Below are 20,879 nucleotides of genomic sequence, written 5' to 3' on the forward strand. Positions count from 1 at the left end.
TTTTCACAAAAAAAACATTCCTTGGGGTAGAAACAGCCCCCATACAATTATTGTTTAGTGATGAGTCATCACTTTTCAAAGTTTTGTGGGAGCCGCCTTGACCCCAAGGAATGTTTTCTGTGCAAAACAAATGCTTGCAATGGATTCAGAATAATTAAAAACCCATAGTTTGACCCCTCACATGCTACTTAAAGCATATTTATTTTGGTGTGTTTTATCCTGTATAGTTAATATAATGAGACCCCAACTTTCATCAGCTGTAACTGATTCTCCTAGGGAAACTGAATTTCAGGTGTGGGAGGTGTTACTAGACACCTTTACAAACACATTGGTGAAGAAATGTTTTGGTAAGGAATTTATTCCAGGATATGACACTATTTCTGAACATATTCCCTTCTTATGCTGTATGAGTCGACATGTGTTCTTTTAAGCCTTTCGCTCGGGTAAAGCCAATGCTACAAATGGAACAAGTAAACGGCCTTTCCCCTGTATGAGTCCTCATGTGTTTCTGTAGGTCGGCCTTTTGACGACAGCCTCTGTTACAAACTGTACAAGTGAATGGCTTTTCCCCTGTATGAGTCTTCATGTGTTTCTGTAGGTCGGCCTTTTGACGACAGCCTCTGTTACAAACTGTACAAGTAAACGGCCTTTCCCCTGTATGAGTCCTCATGTGTTTCTGTAGGTCGGCCTTTTGACGACAGCCTCTGTTACAAACTGTACAAGTGAATGGCTTTTCCCCTGTATGAATTGTCATGTGGTATTTTAGTTGAGCCTTTCGCATAAAGCTCTGGCCACAATCTGTGCAAGTAAATGGCCTTTCTCCAGTATGAATTCTCATGTGCACTTTTAGATAGGCCTTGTTAATACAGCCATGGCCACAAACTTCACAGGTAAAGGGCTTTTCCCCTGTATGAGTGCTCATGTGGGTTTTTAGACTAGCCACTTGACTAAAGCCTCTGTTACAAACTGTGCAAGTGAATGGCCTTTCCCCTGTATGAGTCTTCATGTGTTCTTTTAAGCCTCCCGTTCGGCTAAAGCCAACGCTACAAACTGGACAAGTAAATGGCTTTTCCCCTGTATGAGTCCTCAGGTGTCTTTTTAGATTACGGTTGTTACTAAAGCCTTTGCCACAAACTGAACAAGTAAATGGCTTTTCCCCTGTATGGGTCGTCAGGTGTCTATTTAGATTACCGCTGTCACTAAAGCCTTTGCCACAAACTGTACAAGTAAAAGGCTTTTCCCCTGTATGAGTCCTCATGTGTTGTATTAAGTTATTTTTTTGATTAAAGGCTTTGCCACAAACTTCACACGCAAAAGGCTTTTCCCCTGTATGAGTCCTCATGTGCTGTATTAAGATACTTTTTTGACTAAAGCCTTTGCCACAAACTGAACAAGTAAATGGCTTTTCCTCTGTATGGATCGTCATGTGTCCTTTTAGATTACGGCTGTCACAAAAGCCTTTGCCACAAACTGTACAAGTAAAAGGCTTTTTCCCTGTATGAGTCCTCATGTGTTGTATTAAGTTATTTTTTTGATTAAAGGCTTTGCCACAAACTTCACACGCAAAAGGCTTTTCCCCCGTATGAGTCCTCATGTGCCGCTTCAGCCTTCCCTCAAAATTAAATATTTTGCAACAAACTGTACAACTAAAACGTTTTTCTTCCTGTGATTTCAGGTCCTGGGACGGCTTGTTGCTAAAAGACAATCTGTGTCCTTCCACATGTTGTGTCTTGTGTGACTTCAGTGTGTTTAAAGGTGACTGATCTACACTGGGCTCCCACTCATCATCACTGTCTTCAGTGGTGTCAGATTCAGAAGAGTGTGAAGAGAGGAGCTGGTCATCACTAGTTGGTTCTGCTGGTACCCAGTACTCTATATAGGCTTGTGTTTTCATGTGTTCAGTTGAGGTGCTGGCTACAGGCTCTGTGTCTCTGTTTTCTCCTAAATCACCTTCACCTTTCACTGCTAGCAATGTCAGCTTTGGCCTATCAACCTTTTCTGGTCTTTGAAGTAGCTCCTCCTGCTCCTCTTTAATGTGTGGAGGCTCTGGTTCCTCCTGGACCAGACTGGGGCTCTTCTCCTCTTCAGAGGAAACCTCCTCTCTACACACAGGGAGGTCATCTGGGGGAAAGATACAATGAGAGACCGGTAAACTTTTGAACTTAACATTTTGTTCTTGTAGTGTTTCCTCGGTTTAATGAAACTATAGTGCACTTCAGTGCCCATGCCTCAAATCATGCGGTGTCCATGCCCAAGAACACATGCAACCCTTTTCACTTTGGCCTTTTATAGTGCCACCAGGAGGCCACAATAACCTGCCTGACCTGGCAGAGACCTGTGCTCAGAAGAGCACTGCTTCTAGTTGAACATAACCAGGTCTATAAGAAAACAAGCCCAAAGAAGCAACCAGTTTCACCTCTTGAGCTTTACATAAGCTATTTTCTAAAAGAATGTTGAAATCCAGGCCAAATAAGCAACTACACTAAACGCACGAGCCCAAACAAAAGCAACCCACAACTAGCAACATTATAGGAAAACAAGATCAAAGTCGCTTATAATGAGCAGACCTGGCAACACTGTCAATTTGTGTCAAACCAGCGTCTGCCAGCCGTCTGAATGCAATGTTTGTCGCCCGACTTTTAAATTACATAGTTTGTCAACTAATGCCAGGAGACTACAACAGATTGGCAGTTTGGAGCTGTTGGAAGTAGGCTGTTTGGTGTGGAGACACCTTTACACCAGCTATGTGACTGGCTAGTCCGTTTCTAGGACAACCAGTCGTTTACTTTAAACCAAAGTAAATAAAACACTACGTACCTATCCTGTACAAATGTAAAGGTTTAAACCACAGAAAATAAAACATTACATACCCATCCTGGGCACCTTTGCTACAGGTTTCATCCTTGCATCAAGCTGTTCCTCCAATGTTGAATATCTTTTGGAGGCCATCGCTCTAGATACTGAAGACCTCTCCTTTTGCTCTGTGGAAATCACCAAAAGAAGGAACTTAGCAAGCTTTAATAAAACATGATTCTTGTTTTATACACGTCACCTCAAATGAGCCACAAATCATAAGTGACTGTTATTAGAATGCCTTATTCTTTATGCAAAATCAATGTAAACCTCAAATAAAATGTGAATGTGCCCTGGCCAACATTTGTGTTCTCTTTGGACCTCCATGGAAGCAGGTGAATCTAATGGTCTCATTAGGTTACAGTAGAACTACTAAACAACCGATCTGCACACACATCTGTTGAATTGTTGTCAACTGAAACAAACTGTCTGCCATCATAATGTAGTTGTTTTAATTGGTTATTTTGATGTATGGTTTGTTTATTTATAGCAATTTACAATGTAATGTGAACGTGGCCTCATTGTGCCAATAATAGAGTGTAATGAAGTGATATTGTTTTTACCTGAGAGAGTGTTGCTCCTGGTCCATGTTGACACATCAGCCTCCTCTTCCTGTTTAATCTGTGGAGGTTGTGGGTCCGTCTGGACCAAAATGGAGCTCATCCCCTCATGTTGTGGAGGCTGTGGGTCCTCCTGGACCAGACTGGAGCTCCTCTCCTCATGTTGTGGAGGTTGTGGTTCCTCCTGGACCAGACTGGAGCTCCTCTCCTCTTTAACAGAGAGACAGAAGGAGGAGAGAAGAGTTAGCATCAGCACAGAAACTAAATGTTTTTTTTGTTTTTTGTTTTTTTAGAGGAGCTCATCACTACATCTGGCTTTCTGTGTATGTCCCCGCATGTACGTCCGTACAGACCGCAAAGCCTGGCATTGAACACACAGGGTGTGATTTGTTATTATTGGATAATTTATAATGATGATTGCGACCGTCAGGTCGCAGTTACTATCAAAACCTCCACCTGCTGTCAGTCATTCAGTCTGTCTGTCCATCACACCATGAGGCCGATTCTTGCAAAACACATTTTTGGACACTGCTCCTACAGATTTGGCCCTAACATCATGCAAAGCGGTACACAGTGATCAGACAGACAGCGATCTGTGCAAGTGTGATAGAGGAGATAGGCCCAAGGAGATGGATCTACATTTGGCTAACACAAAGTTATTCAAGTTATTAGCCAAACAAATCTGTGCAAGTGCGTTTGCTGTCTCAGGTCCTGGGTGGTCTTCGGCCAGCGCCGAAGATGGATTATTATTTATGCATGTAGAGTAGGCTACATTATTTACCATTTATTGTGTAGCAATAAAACACACTGGCTTATAGTTTAATTATTGGAAACTAAAGAGCCTAAATGCAACAATAGGCTTGTCATTCATTCAGGATGGAAAATACATTTTGGGGAGAAGTGGAACTTAAAAGTCAGTTTAGCATGAGGGAGAAGGGATTACTAGATTATCTGGCTGGGCTACAAATAATTCATTCAGTTGACACACGCTGCACAACACAAGACTGTGCTGATTGCCTATGTCAAATCCCGGTCAAATCAGGGTCAACGAGCATCGTTAACCTATGTTACACAGCCTAGGATAGCTGGCAAATATGTGCAGTGTTGAAGATGTATGATCACGCATCCATCGCAACCATTTCTCTGGATCTAATGCAAGCAGTTGGGGGCCTAAAATCGTGGATTTGAACGTGTTGCTGTTGTCCTCTCCAATTGAACAGCCAAAGGTAGTAGTAGATCTCTATTTGAGATGTATTGATGATCAGTAATTAATCCGGTGGATGGAAATTTTGACCGGGGCTTCGTTGAGGCCTCCGATTAATTAATTCATTTTATTAAATATCCCGGACTAGATCGGGATAGGCACCCCGGAATACGTCGCGCCGCCGACAGTATAGATTGAGTTTTTTTTGGGGGGCTCTAAACTTTATTTTAAACCATTTTCAATGGAATAAATCGTCGGACCATCTAGCATCACTCGTTGGAAAGCGTAGGACGACCCAGGACCACCCACATCTCTACAAGCAGCTTAGGGTATGTAAAATAGCAAAAAAAATATTGTATTGAATTGAAAATATCCCGAACTTGTTCGGGATAGGCACAAGAAGGGTTAAACTGGTCTCAAGATAAACTATAACACTGGCATTCTAAATGAGGGTACAGATAGGGCAAGTTTGAGATCCCATAAAGTTCATTTGTGAACATTTTGGGGGTGGGGAAAATTATGTTGTTTTATTGATCAGAGATTAATTTTTCTGAGAATTAAACCACACTTTGGATGTGCGGAGTTCGACTTAAATAAAACAAAAGCTAACTAGAACAAAATAACAGTACAGTACAGTACCTACTCAACAAAGCAGGGCAGGCTTTACCACTGGGGCTTTGTGCAGTAATATGGGGTCAGGATTTAACATATACGGCTAGGCCTATATTCGTTTATCACTAAACTTCTTTGCCCTTTTTTAATATTTTGAAAAACATGTAAAAATACGTAAAATAGCCATCTTCATCGATACGTTGTTGTGAGCTTTGACAACACTGTCACACACACACACACAGAGAGAGAGAGAGAGAGAGAGAGAGAGAGAGAGAGCTCGTGTTGAATTTACAACCATGTGCACCAACCTGCAGTGATGCAGTCCATATCAAAATCAATGTCCAGCAGTCTGTTTTGTTTCTCCAGCAGAGTTTCTAGTGTCTCCATCTCTCTCTGGAAGAGGTTGCACATGAACTCTGCAGAAGCACCAAGGCGCTCCAAGACAAACACTCTGACATTAAGCTTCACACTACAAACATCAACACCACGCTGCTGTTTCTCCAAAACACACAATATCTCCTCTCCCACCGACGTCATGTGTTCATTTATCGACAGCCGTACAGACTCCATTTGACTCGTTTTACCTCCTTTGGGAGACATTTTCTGTTCCTACGGTAATATACTTATATAATCTATAAAGCTCTCTGTTCCTACTGTAATGTAATTATTGCGTAAAGAAACAATGAGACGAACAATAATCTCTGTTCCAACGCTGAGGATCACAATTCCACCATTACGCTGATAATAAGTAGTAACAGGCATTTACTTCCGGGTCAATGTGTTTCAAACATGCGCAGTGAAGGATAACGGCTCTGTTGCCTTTCGCCACCTGGTGGAAGAGGTGTAACTGTTGATTGATAGATAGATAGATAGATAGATAGATAGATATTTTTGGGATAGAATTGCCTCAGGTTTTATGGGTTAACACAATGTAATAAACGTTTACTTAAAAGATGGCATGCTTTTGCTGTGAATGTTGTTCAGAGATGAGACGTAATTGTTTTGACATGATGTCTTTTCTGAGAGCAAATCTTTTCTTGATAATGACATTTTGCACACATACGTTGGAATCGCACAATCAGACATATTTGTGGGGATCCATCTTTGCAACACGTTTTGTTAGGCGCTCAAGCTGTATTTTATGTTCATCGAGATGCAGAGCAGATACACACCTATTAGGCCTATGTGTATATCTGTGGTCCGTCCTAGCTCTGGTCCATCGCTTTCACCTCCCGCATTGCTCCCGGTGAAGCTCTGACAGACCCGTCGGGAAACGCATGGACTCGAGATTGTCGGCCCCGCCGAGCGCTCAATACTAGTGAAAATAAACAAAACCGTTTCACTACTCACCAAACCAAAGGTCGTTTTGCGCTGTTGAAAGTCTATTCTCTGCGGTGGTGAACCTCTCAGCACACCACCTACTCTGTTAAATACATTATTTTTGTCATGAAATAAAACGCACACACCTCAGGCCACCTAGCGGCCACCGCAGATACAATGGTTCACAACCCGGAAATAAGCGGCGGTCGAGTTGGATGCACTTTATTTCATGCCAAAAATAATGTATTTTACAGAGTAGGTGGGGTGCTGAGGGGTTCACCACCGCGGAGAATAGACTTTCAACAGCGCAAAACGACCTTTGGTTTGGTGAGTAGTGAAACGGTTTTGTTTATTTTCACGCATGGACTCGACAATCTCGAGTCCATGCGTTTCCCGACGGGTCTGTCAGAGCTTCACCGGGAGCAATGCGGGAGGTGAAAGCGATGGACCAGAGCTAGGTCCGTCCATGACCTAAAAATGGGAATTTATCTCGATGGAGTACCAGAGTAAATAGATTTTTGTTGTAAAGATGGATCCCTGCAGGTGATTGACTTGACAGATCATTTCAGTTGGTGTGTATGTAAAATGGGGTCAGTTATATGTATGGAAATTACGTCTAAAAATGGCTAGACACCCACCTGTGCTGCATCCCTGTTATTGCTCTGGCTGCCCCTCCCTGTTTCAACTGTGATTGATGATTAGTACCACCTTTGGCCTGAACTGCGCCCCCCCCCCAGAAATGGGACTTTGTGAGGATAGAAGGTGCTAGTGGGACCCCAAAAAAAGGTTTTAAAATAGGAAAAGTGAGATTTCATGGTGTATCACCTTTCAGTTAGTTCCCCAGCACCCCAGCAGAGAACATCTCAACCTCTGTGATGCCTAAGTTTACCTATATTTGTTGATTTAAGTTACGATGGGCTTGGCCATAAGTATTATTTGGCGTGTTTTCTTTTGGTTAGTTTAGCACTATTTACTTTGCTTTGGTAGATTATGGGAGTCTGGTGGGATGGTGGTCACATAGTGATTGGCTCACTAGACTCTTTTTAGTTTCTGGCCAGCCTATCTTTTTCTTTTGTTTGTAGGATTTAGTTAGGCCTCAGTTTTAGTTTTGCTGTCTCCTACCCTCATGACACTTATAGTCCTGTGAATAAAGAAACATAACTTTTGTCTTGAAACACAATGTAATTCATTTTGAGACCTGACTTTGTCTTATTATGTTATGGGTATTGGTGTTCGAGCCATGTTTAGAGGCCGTAACACTGGCTTGTCTGGATACGTCTTCTGAACGTCCAGACATCACACCTTTACTACATATTATAATGTTGTCTCTAACTTGTCTGTCTAACGTCTGGAAAAGACCCATAGAAAAACTTGCATTCTGGCTTTTCTGGGTAAGTCTTCTGGACGTACTGAAATCACACATTTTTGACATAATAGGCCTATAGACTACTTTTTGCTCACTGGGTTGGGTTTTGTAAAAGATTAATTCCCAGACAACTTGACAAAGAAACAAGATACTTTATTGACCCCAAAGGAGCTAATGTTGTAATATATTTATCCATTTCCTTTCACATTTTAAAGAACCACAACATACAGTACGTAATTCCATAATATGACCTTTTGACAGTTACATTTGTATTAATATTTATGTATCTTTGAAAAACCAGTATTACAAAAACATACACCACGTTCCAGAAGTTGTCTGCATTAATAAAAGTAAAACATAATAAAAAAGGTTGTAATCTTGTTTGAAATAACCAAACATGTCTATGGATGATGTCACTGTTAGGCAGGTTTCTGTCCACAGCCCACCGAGTGAGTGGACAGAAAGGGAGATAGGAATGATAGGCTGAACAATTGTGATGTGTTACTTTAACCCCTTAACAGTGTAATATACTTTGTTGTACAATGGTGGCAAAAACACATCACAGTGCATTGTGAGCTTGTAGATCTGCTACTCTTTCTATTTAATTTTGCTTCTTTAAATACTAGAGATGCACCGAAAATTCGGCCAGAAAAGACATTTCGGCTTTCAACTGAAATGATTTTAACACACAAAAATATTACCACATGTTTAGACATACAAAAATGGCATAATCTAATCGGTAAAACACTGTTGTGGGGAGACTTTGAGCGTCTGCGTCTCTCTCAGTAACAAGCTGCAATCTCTGTTGAGCCCACCTGCATTCCCTTTGTCAAGCTATTACATATTTCTGTAATTCATATTTTGTTCATTTGCAATAATTCAAAAGCATGGCATCTTTTGTTACTACACAATAGTAAGTAAATCATTTTACACAATAAATACAAATATGTTTAAAATAACTGACCTCAATATGGACCCATTATAGTGATTATTTCTTGCCATAATCATGTAGCTGTACAACAGAGGCACAGCCATAACAGCAAAGAAAACACGCACGCACGCACGCACGCACGCACTTGTTTGCTACATACTGAGGACATTACATAGACTTCCATTCATTTTTATGTAAGTCCTGTGGCCTTATCCTAACCTCTATCCCTAAACCTAACCCCTAACCGTAACCCTAAATTTAGTCCTCACTTTCCATTAATGTCCTCACTCTGTTGGTTAAAAACTGTCCTCACTCGGTAGTAATAACGGGTACACACACACACACACACACACACACACACACACACACACACACACACACATTATTTTCCACACAGATGACATTTTCTTTTAAATTATCATTTCTCTTAACGCCCCACAGCTATTAATCTCATGTGTTACATCACAACTTTTATTTAACTACATTGCAAAAGTAGCATACTTCTCATGTTAAGTACTTAATGTCTGTGCAACAACTGTAAACAAAAACAAAAGAAAATAAAGCTTTGGCTATTAAAATAGAAGACCTATTTGACTGTGTAGAAACCCTTGATGCATTAACAATCATCAACGAGTTTCAGCCGGTCCCAGACACACAGACCTACCCTTGAAGTCATAACGCACAGTCCTAAATCATACAAGTGTCTGATATACTTTATTAACTCAGAATGATGCTATGAAAAAAACATACGTTGTTTCTTTTTAACTAACATATCCTGTGAATATGAATCTATATGCATTTGGACCAAAGTGTTTGCCACAAACTACAACTAAAGGTCTCCCCCACCGGTATGAGTCCTCATGTGTCTTTCTAGATCACGTTTGTCACAAAAGCCTTTGCTACAAACTGTACAAGTAAACGGCTTTGCTCCTGTATGAGTCATCATGTGTGCTTTTAGATGTACCTTTTTAATAGAGCAGTGGCCACAAACTTCACAAGTAAATGGCCTTTCCCCTGTATGAGTCCTCATGTGTGTGTTTAGATGACCTTTCTCAACAAAGCCTTTTCCACAAACTGTACAAGTAAATGGCCTTTCCCTTGTATGAGTCATCATGTGTCTTTTTAGACAGACGTTGTCACGAAAACCGTTGTTACAAACTGTACAAGTAAACGGCTTTGCTCCTGTATGAGTCATCATGTGTGCTTTTAGATGTACCTTTTTAATAGAGCAGTGGCCACAAACTTCACAAGTAAATGGCCTTTCCCCTGTATGAGTCCTCATGTGTGTGTTTAGATGACCTTTCTCAACAAAGCCTTTTCCACAAACTGTACAAGTAAATGGCTTTTCTCCTGTATGGGTCCTCATGTGTGTTTTCAGATTACCCTTCTCACTAAAGCCTTTTCTACAAACTGTACAACTAAATGGCTTCTCCCCTGTATGAGTCCTCATGTGTGATTTTAGATTAATCAATTGACTAAAGCCTTTTCTACAAACTTCACAAATAAAGGGCTTTTCCCCTGTATGAGTCCTCATGTGCGTCTCCAGCTTTCCCTTTACATGAAACAATTTTTCACAGACTGTACAACTAAAAGCTTTCACCCCATGCAGAGTTGCACAGGGAAGAGTTTCTTTTGAAGATTTCAAGTCCTGGGACAGCTTGTTGCTGAAAGGCATCCTCTGTCCTTCCACATGTTGTGTCTTGTGTGACTTGACTGTGTTTAAAGGTGACTGATCTACACTGGGTTCCCACTCATCACTGTCTTCAGTGATGTCAGATTCATAACAATGTGTAGGGAGGAGCTGGTCACCACTAGTTGGATGTGATGGTACCCAGTACTCTATATAAGCTTGTGTTTTAATTTGTTCAGTTGAGGTGCTGGCTACAGGCTCTGTGTCTCTGTTTTCACCTCCATAATCTTCACTTTTCACTGTTTGTAGTGTCAGCATCGGTAGATCAGCCTCTTCTGGTCTTTGAAGTAGCTCCACCTGTTCCTCTTTAATGTGTGGAGGTTTTGGTTCCTCCTGGACCAGACTAAGGCTCCTCTCCTTTTCAGGAAAAACCTCCTCTTTACACACAGGGAGGTGCAAGGCATCTAGGAAAAGGTTAAAATGAGATGTTTAATGAGAAGCTAGTTCACTCACATCCACTTCAGTGCCAAGGTTGCAGTTCTCAACATATTGCGCTCTCAATTTCCCGATGAAGATCTGACTGATGGAAACCTTTTTCTTTTTCTTTTAATTGAACCCTACTCCGATTACATGACATGCATGACTTCAATAATAAGGACTTTTATTTGACATGAATAAGGACTTTTATAATAGGTAGGATAAGTGATATTATGCGGTTAAAATAAGTGTTAAATAGCTCTATATTCTGTTAGTACACGTTGCTATTAGTGTATTTGTTCAGTAACAGGAGTCCCCAGTCCCAGACTCCAGCTCTTTATTACTCAGAAAATGTGAAATTAGAAAAAAGATCAGGATACCAATTTTATCCAATCAGGACAGAGATTTTTCACCTAATTGAAAATGTATTTTGTGTTTATTAAAGAGCTGGAGAGACAGGGAGACACCTGTTACTGACACTTTTAATGTAATTAATGTGATAGGTGATTCCAATCAAAAGGTAAATTCACCGATCCGATCAATAGCGTATTAGGCATGTAGTAGTCAAGGATGCTTTATGGTCAGGTCACACTCTGGATCCGAAGGTGAAGGTATACTGCTGCATACCATCCTCATGCTGTGCTGTTCTGCTATAGTGCATGGTCCTGCACAAGATCCCTTGTCCGCCGTGGCTTGTGATTGGCTCAACCGGAGGTAGGTACTACCTGATAGCGGGCACCCAGCCCTGGCTATAATCGTAACGGTGAGATGGAATTCAAAGGCCTGGACGAACAGCCATTCAGCATGGTGGAAGACATTGGATTTCAACGACTATTCGCTTACGTTGAGCGAGTAGTATGTTCTCCCAGGGAGTCAATACTTTGCTGATGTCGGCGTTGCTCTACCAGCGTTACACCAGGATATGCACACACAAAGCACACACTGTGCTGTCAAACTTGAAAATTACATGGGACTGATGTCCGAACTCCAGATATCGCTAGCAAAGCTTATTGGTGATATGTCTTCTTAAACAGTGTAATAAAGGTGCCTCTGAACTAATGATGTGATATAGATTTTTGACCTTCGATACGATAGGCTATACGATATGGCAGCATCTAAAATTGAGATCCATATTTAGATTCTATATTGATAAGATTCAGATATGGATTGATACGATACAGCACATATTTTAAAGAGGTGGTGCCATAGTAAATGACATAATATACTCATGATCCCCTCCCCTTTTACCATTCACCCAACACTGTGGGTGTGGCTAACTTCAGCTGGGTCACCACCCACCTGACAACTAGGCATACCTAATGAACTGGTGGGTGTGGCCACACAATAACACAATTTTAACTCTTTCTGTACACTTTTTTTGAAAAAGTCTTCATCCTAGTATAATCACAATACATGTTTTAGGGTAGAAAAATATCATAATGGCACTGCATCTTTAAGTCTCTCTATGCAGCATGATATATATGGCAGCCAGCACACTTTTATATATTTACTATTTAATTCAGATTTTTTTAAATTATTTATGAAAATAGCCGATCTACAAGCCCGCCTTTCCAGCATGACAGGTGAGAGCATGTAGATCTGCTCCCTTATGATTCCCTGTTGTGTGATCACGTAGCTTCTTCATTCTGGAGCAGAGGTGCTGAATAGAAGTACTTGAGCGGATTCATTGAATGGAGAAACAGAAGTAGGCTATATACTGTATCTTTTTTTTTAGTCATCACTTTCTCAACACTTTTACCTCATTGGCTAAGGCCAACCAATGAGGGCTCAATGCCCTCTCAGAATATGGCATCTAAACAACTAGAACTACGCAATATATGGGATCTAACCATCTAACCATGGCAATTCGATACTTTGTTCGGCCACTGTATATATCTCTATGGTAAATCTGTGGCGCTTTTCCTCACTCCAGCCAATCAAAGGGCTAGCGTACACTTTTCTCACACACACACACACACACACACACACACACACACACACACACACACACACACACACACATATTTATATATATAATTATTATTAATAATTATTATTATAATAGTTTTGGTTGGAAACACCATCATTATGATGAAATATGAATCCAGCACAGGCATTGACACTAAGGCTTGCCCACCTGCCCCGGCAGGTAAATAAAACTTTGGGGCAGGTGAAGTTTGCTTTCAGGTTGCCCGACTGGGCAATTGCTCATTTGAGAGGGGACACGACCGTCTATAAACAACACAAGATATCTGTCTAAACACCTGAACGTGGCCATAAAAAAATATATAAAATGACAAAGTGTGAAACCATAGCAATCATAACTACCTAGGTATTTGGATTTGGAGGTATTGAGGTATGATTACAAATTGTTATTGAGTTAAATTGAGTGGTAATTAAAATCTTATCTATCATTATAATGGACGATTTACTTTTGGGGCAAGTGTACATGACCTTTGGGCAAGTAGAACATGACCTGTACTTGCCCGACGGGCAAGTGCCTCTTAGACCTTAGTGTCAACCCCTGCAGCATTTAAAAGGCAGGAATAACCTAGCCGCAAATTGCAACACTAGATTTTTTTATAATGGGATGAATCTAGGGTTGCAATACCTCCCATAGGCAGCCGATGCATGAAAACAGTTTTTTGCTAACTGATTGTATTAAACGACTTCAAACTCACCAATATTGTAGCTCTATGGAAAGCTTGGAATTTACTCTTGCTAACTGCAAAGTGTTTGTTTCTGAAAAATCCACCGAAGAATTGTTATGATTTATTTTCTGTCAAGAAATCCGAGCAGACATGGTTTATTTTCTAAGTGCTGAACTTCGGAAGCGCTCGTCTTCCATAACGCCATGTACCGCTGCCTCCTGCATAATGTGACATTTAGAACCAGGTGGTCACAGGACCGTTGAGGGATTTTCCACGAGCGCTTCCAAACTCCAGGACTTAGAAAAAATGATCACCTGGACCAAATTTCTTGGATAGAAAGTAGCTCCTAACATGTCTACTGTGGATTTTTCTGAAACAAACACTTTGCAGTTAGCAAGAGTAAATTCCAAGCTTTCCATAGAGCTACAATATTGGTGAGTTTGAAGTCGTTTAATACAATCAGTTAGCAAAAAACTGTTTTCATGCATCGGCTGCTTATGGGAGGTATTGCAACCCTAGATTCATCCCATTATAAAACTAGACCAGGTCAACCTGGTTGTGCCAGACCCCCTGTCTGTCATCATCATTTATGACATCATACCTTTTGTAGGCATGTCATCATCATGTCATCATCATCATATATACCCTTTATATAGAAAACCCGGACCGACAGACATTTGCTTATGTAGGCCATACCCATTTCATGGGTCTGGCAAAAATCTAGTGTTGCAATTTGCGGCTAGGAATAACCTAACAAGTAGGAGCACACACAGCTCATGTTGAAACGTAATAACCATGTGTTTACCAACCTGCAGTGTTCGGATGGATGTCCATATCAACATCAATGTCCAGCAGTTTGTTTTGTGTCTCCAGCAGAGTTTCTAGTGTCTCCATCTCGCTCTGGAAGAGGTTGCACATGAACTGAGCAGCCAAACTGAGGCGCTCCAACACAAACACTCTGACATTAAGCTTCACACTACAAACATCAACGCCACGCTGTTGTTCCTCCAAAACACACAATATCTCCTCTCCCACAGACGTCATGTGTTCATTTATCGACAGCCGTACAGACTCCATTTGACCTCCTTTATGAGACATCTTCACCAAGCTCGCTGCTGTTCCTACTGTAATATACTTATATAATGTGTAAAGCGCTCTGTTCCTACTGTAATAGACTGTAACGTTTCGCGCACCGAGCTGGAATCAAACCCCAGTCTCTCCAGCTTGGCAGACGGCAGGTAAAAGGCAATGCCAAGAGGAGTGTAGTTACGGATGGAACTTTTGCGGGGTCGCTACAATACTTATATAATATTTAAAGCTCTCTGTTCCTATTGTAATATACTTAGTGTGTAATGGTACAAAAAACAACAATACCACCGTTACGGTGTCAAAACAACACACATTTACTTCCGGTTCAAAGTGTTTCAAGCGTGCGCAGAAGGACCCAGACACTGTTGTCTTGCGGTTTGCTTTCGCCGCCTGGTGGAGGAGGTGTGTAACTGTTACTCAGTTGAAATCAGATTGTATGCCTATTACTCTACGCTTCTGTCTGTTCTGTTTCCAAACAGTTTCCTTCCTCGGCTGATTAGACTAGGGTATTTAAACAAACCATGATTGTTTACAATTAGGCCTACTTATATTTTGACCATTAAATAACATTCTCCATTCATAACAACTTCTCTATTTGGTGTACTACAATACATGCAGAAAATGTTTTTTTCTTATCCCACGATTTTGTAACCCATTTTTCACCCAGTGCCAATTGCCTAAACAAATCCTGGGCGCTGCTCTCCCTCTGCCAACCTGGGGAGGGCCCCGAACTGAGCTCATGCTTCCTCCAGACCAGAGCGATATATAAGAGAGTGGCGTCACGCTTTGAACTCGCCGCAGACCGGAAGTGGCTTCGCATGGAGCCGTTCTCATTCCTAGCGAGCCTCTGCCCCGTCCGCCCCCATTCTAGCCGAGGCATTTAAAATCGCTGGAAGTAGACCAAATCACGTCTTTTTCACCATTGTAACGCATTCACGGGCCTCACTAAGGTAGAAAACATTATTAAAAGAGTGAAAAAGACGTAATTTAGTCTACTTACCAGCGAGTGACAAAATGAATGGGGGCGGACGGGGCAGAGGCTCGCTAGGAATGAGAACAGGCTCCAGTAAGCTAGGCTAAGTTAGCTTCCCACCATAGAGTAAATAGGCTTTCCACGCTTACTATGGGAGTCGACGTAAGTGACGTAACTCTCTCTTCTACAACTCTGCTCCAGACAACAAGCATTATAACAGTGATTGTATTACACCAGTACCTGTGACCTCACACATGGGCGCGTGCACACACCCACCTGGGTGACAGCAGACTGCTGGGCGAGCGCTGGGCTCACCGTTTGTCAGCCTTCTGATTGGTCCCTGAGACTCCCTGACTGGCCAACCAGAAAAATACATTCACTTTTTGCAAGCGGGGGTGGAGTTCTGCAGTCGGAGAAAGTGGGAGCCGTCTTTCACCGGCTGTCCGCACTGCGGAGCACGGCCAGGCCGCTCGCGACCATAGCGTTTGCGATCATTGTAATGAATAAGCTTCAACAGACTAGTTCACATGGACCTTATCAATGGTCTAACTTGTTACGTTTGGGTACATATATTTTAAATGGGCAGAATTACGAAAAGCCAGCCTATTATGTGAGGAGAACATGGAGGAGATCAGATTATAGTTCTCCTCTTCCTACCCAAGATGCAATGCGCGATTTCTATTCTCTCTCTGATCCAGAGGATTAAACTAATTAAAACATATATTTTCGGGGGAAAATTACTGTTTTGCTATGTAATTACTGTACCTTTTTCTTCCCTTTTTATTAATATCACGTAGATGTGGTTTTTTTGGTACTTTATATAGCTGTAATGAGGCTATGAAGGAAAAAAAATCCCATCCACTTCCACTATAAAAGAATCTGCAATAGTGATTCTGTCCCACTGGGATTAAACAAATTAAAACATATATTTTCGGGGAAAACCCCTGTTTTGCAATGTAACTACTGTACCTTTGTCTTCCCTTTTTATTAATATCACCTAGATGTTTTTCCTTTGGTACTTTAAATTGCAATAATGAGGCTATGAAAGAAAAAAAAAATCCCATTCACTGCCACTATAAAAACAATCTGCCCAGGGTTAATGTCCCATCATAGTAACAGGGCAGAATGGGGCGGGATTTGCAAAAGCCTGGCAAGGGATCAACTTTATTGACCAAAACAATGCACAGACCTGGTTGGTTGTTTAAGTTAGACAAAATGTGGCCATATTTTCCCAAATATGGACTGACGTCTGACATCTTGACGTCACCACACAATACGCAATATGCCCAGATATGGGCTCTGTCCATATTAGGGCATTCCGAGATATGGGCTTAATATTGATGACATCAGGGATCTCCATATCGCCATAAAAGGGATTGTATTAGTGTGGTTGCCCTAACAGGGCATCGTCTGGTAATGCCCATAAATGGACTTAATATTGACGTTTTCGGGCAGGGTAGGGCTTAAAATGTACGCTAATTATTAAGGCTAGACAGGGCCTCGGCCCGGCCCAGTTAGTTAGTAAATTTTCGGGCCGTTCAGAACGCTGAGCTGGTCGAGTCATCTTTGTGATGTCAGAACAGGTCAGCTATGTCCTTCTGCTGATCCAGCAAGGATGGAGGTTGTGCTGCTATACGAGCATTGTCGGGATCCCCGACAAAGCCCAGGCCAGCTTGATCGCCTCCTATGGGATCACCCCATGCTCTTGGCCTTTCAGGACACAGATGAGGCTAGGGGCCTTCACACAGTGAACCAGGGGGTCCTGGAGTTCCTCACTAGAGAAAGGACTACATCCGGCATGGGATTCTCAGGCAGATGGTGAACAGATTGCTAGTACCATCAGAGACCCATTAGGGAAAAATCTGCTTTTGGCTGCATTTTCATTTGTGCGTATTGCTCTGCCCACCTCAGCGCCTCTGTGATGTTGTCACAAGTGCCTGTTCCCTTGGCAACCAGGGCGGAACCCCCCGCATTCCCGCCCAGGTGATGACAAACAGCCAGCGCCCAATCACTGGCTGAGAGAGAAGCCCCGCCCTTAGGTACCTGACAGGCACACAGAACCTTCCCAGAATGCCGTTGATGAGCGAGCAGCATGACCAGGCAGCCTGGAACCCTGTCACTGAGATGGTTCACTGTTTTCATGACCATTGATATGGAGTCAGTATCAACACAGTCCACCAACACCGCTTTATCTCTGCTCTTCTGCAGCAAGAGCTGTGCTTTATCTGCAGCCTCTTTGTTCTCCAGTTTTCTAATAGCAGTGTTGAATCTCCTCTGGAGAGACTTGAGTTGATTCTGGAGTTCTCTCTTTAGCCACTGGGGGGCAGCAGTGCTGTCCACCGCATCCATCAGAAGCCCCGCCTCCTTGGCCAAGCTTTGTGTGGAGTGGATGCAGGAAGGGGCGGAGTCAGACACTCTATCCGAAAGAGACTCCACATCCTGGGACAACTTTTCACCCGCCTCCCTGGCCTGTCTAGCTTGTTGTCCAGTAACAGCTACTATTCTACTGATTCCTTTAACTATCTGTCTCTCTGACACAATCACCAGGTCCTGGATCGCCCCTGTTGACAACAGATGAGTCCCACAGCAGAGTTCTACAGATGTTTGTCTGTCCGTCTGTCCATCCAACAGCTCTGAAACCTCGACACCTACAGACACGACCCGGACCGGATCAGGATAAACCTGGTCTACGATTCTAAGTCCTGGGATGGTTCTGGCCCGGTCCAGTGGAATCTCCAGGGTGTAAACAGGCAGGTTGGACCTGATGATGTTTTGAATGGAACGCTCCAAGTCCTGCAGCTGAGACACACTCAGAGAACCTTTGACAGTGCAGTCGAAGCGCAGTCTGTCTGCAGTCACACTGGAGCCTCGTTGCTCAAACTTCTCTCCCAGCAGCTGCCGGAGGCTGTGGTTTAGCAAGTGGGTGGCTGTGTGCTTCAACATGCACGACACCCTGTGAGCCTGGTCCAGATGTAGAAGCAGCTGGTCTCCTGTCCGCAGAGGAGCAGCTGGTATCACCTGATGTACAACATACCCCCCCACCTGGTCTACTGACTCCACTGCAAACAATACATCCTGCAGTGCGTCTGTGGTGAAGTAACCCTGGTCATGTGTCTGCCCCCCCTGCTCGGAGTAGAAGATGGTTCGGTCCAGGATTAGGCCACACCTCTCCCCCTCTGTTACCTCCTCCACCAGGCCACGCCCACTGCAAAGAGCCAGCACAGTGGCCGTGCACAAAGCAAACACATATCTGCCCTGGGTGTCCAGGCTGTAGTTGTATTTGGGGCTGTCGTCTGTGTACGGGACACCCTGCTTCTGCAGGAGAGCCAGGCTGTGGACGTCCAGCTTCACCCCAGTGTCCTCTGGACACTCCCGAGACAAGGACAAGCACTTCTCTCTCTCTGCCAGCAGGTCCATCTCTTCCTGGTTGAGTGTGGCTCCTCTCTCCTCCAGCATGAGATGCACCAGGTCCAGAGGAAAGCCCAGGTTCCTGAACAGAGACCAGGCCACCGGCGCTGGGAAGAAGCCATCTGGGGTTTGCTTCTTGTTCAGAGTGCTGTCAATCACCCTGCGTCCCTGCTGGAGGGTGCTGAGGAACTGCACCTCGTTGTCATTAATGATGTCCATGATCCTGTGTTTCTCTCTGTGTAATTCAGGATAGGTGTTTCCCAAGATGTCAGCTACAGAAGGTACCAGGCTCGACAGTGATCCCGGTGGAGCCTGCAGAACCTCAGCACAGAACCGAACTGCTCTCCTCAAAATCCTTCTGAGAACCAGCTCTGGTCCTGACATTCCAGGGTAAACTCCGTCCGCAATGCAGACAGACAGGGTTCGAGCATGATCAGCGACCACGCGGTATGCCATGTCAACACTGCCCTGGTCTTCCGCTCCTATCCTGCCCTGATAACCACCCACTCTGGACACCTGTCCCATAGTGTCCATCAGGGGAGTGAACAGGTCGGTGTCGTAGTTGGAGCGTCTTCCCTGCAGTATGGTCACCAGTCTCTCCAGTCCCATTCCAGTGTCCACACTGCACTGGGGCAGGGGCCACAAGCTCTGGTCTGCTTCCCTGTTGTACTGCATGAATACCAGGTTCCAGATCTCGACCACATCAGGGTCGTCGGCATTAATGAGCCACGCAGCATTGCGTCCTCCGACGTGGTCGAAATGGATCTCGGTGCAGGGGCCGCAGGGGCCTGTGTCCCCCATCTCCCAGAAGTTCTCCTTCAGTCCGAACGGCAGCACGTGCTCTGATGGAACTCCAATGTCCAACCAGATGTGTCTGGTCTCCTCGTCCGCTGGGAGTCCGACTGCAGAGTCTCCGCCGAAATATGTCACGTACAGTCTTTCTGGAGGTATCCCATAATGCTCTGTGAGCAGACACCACGCCATGGAGCACGCCTCCTCCTTGAAGTAGTCTCCGTTGAAGGACCAGTTCCCCAGCATCTCAAAGAAGGTGTGATGATAGACATCTCGTCCCACATCGTCCAGGTCGTTGTGTTTGCCTCCGGCCCGCACGCACTTCTGACTGTTGACCGCCCTGCGGTACCCCGCCATCTCACTGCGGGGGTCCAACGTGCCCAGGAGGAGGGGCTTAAACTGGTTCATGCCAGCATTGACAAACAGCAGGCTGGGGTCTCCTCGGGGTCTCACCGGCGAGGAGGGGACGAAGGTGTGCTGATGCTGCTGCTGGTAGAACTCCATGAAGGTTCTCCTGACCTTCTGAGACCCCCACACCTCTCCAGGGAACCCTGGGGCCTCCTTCTGGGAGGAGTAGGACTGCAGTGGGACATGGTGCTGACTGAACCACTGCCTCCAGAGAAGAGCCCCCCGCCAGGAGGAACCACTAGTAGAAGCACGTCCAGATGCTGCTAACAGTCTCACTAACATCATAGAAGATCTCATCTCCTGATTGGGACCTGGGCTATAACCTCTCCTGTCATTCCCATATGTCCTCTGTGCTGATTGATTAATCACATTCATCAGTTGTTGTTGGTCATCAGACCACCTCTGCGCACGAAGCATTGCACCCACCTGACTCCCCCGGTCTTCATACAGCACATTTGAAACACAGAATCTAAGTACTCAAGGGGCAACAATGAAAAAGGGCACGGCCATAGTGGGGCCTTCAGGAGCATTGTTTGCCATATTAGGTGTGTGATGGCCTGGTGGGCCCCCATATATGGTCACTGTTTGGAACCTAAGTTCTGAAC

General features: G+C 43.8%; 2 protein-coding genes across 2 annotated transcripts in view; both read right to left on the reverse strand.

Moving 5' to 3' along the window:
- Positions 1-3,516, reverse strand: part of LOC308290675 (uncharacterized protein) — a gene marked incomplete at its 5' end in the record, with an annotated part of 46,178 nt that extends 42,662 nt beyond the window's left edge. Inside the window, 2 exons of the mRNA XM_080732586.1 lie at positions 2,871-2,981; positions 3,417-3,516. Coding sequence (XP_080588712.1) covers positions 2,871-2,981; positions 3,417-3,516 — 211 coding nt within the window. The remainder of the gene's footprint in view (positions 1-2,870; positions 2,982-3,416) is intronic.
- A 13,989-nt stretch (positions 3,517-17,505) lies between these two features.
- On the reverse strand, positions 17,506-20,556 carry LOC308290676 (alanine--tRNA ligase, mitochondrial-like; the record flags this gene model as incomplete). Its single annotated transcript, XM_080732587.1, has 1 exon — positions 17,506-20,556. The coding sequence occupies one exon, from the start codon at positions 20,554-20,556 to the stop codon at positions 17,506-17,508; it is 3,051 nt and encodes a 1,016-aa protein (XP_080588713.1).
- Between the last annotated feature and the right edge of the window lie 323 nt (positions 20,557-20,879).

The sequence above is a fragment of the Nannobrachium achirus genome, assembly GCF_963921795.1.
Source record: "Nannobrachium achirus genome assembly, chromosome: 9".
Classification (NCBI taxonomy): domain Eukaryota; kingdom Metazoa; phylum Chordata; class Actinopteri; order Myctophiformes; family Myctophidae; genus Nannobrachium; species Nannobrachium achirus.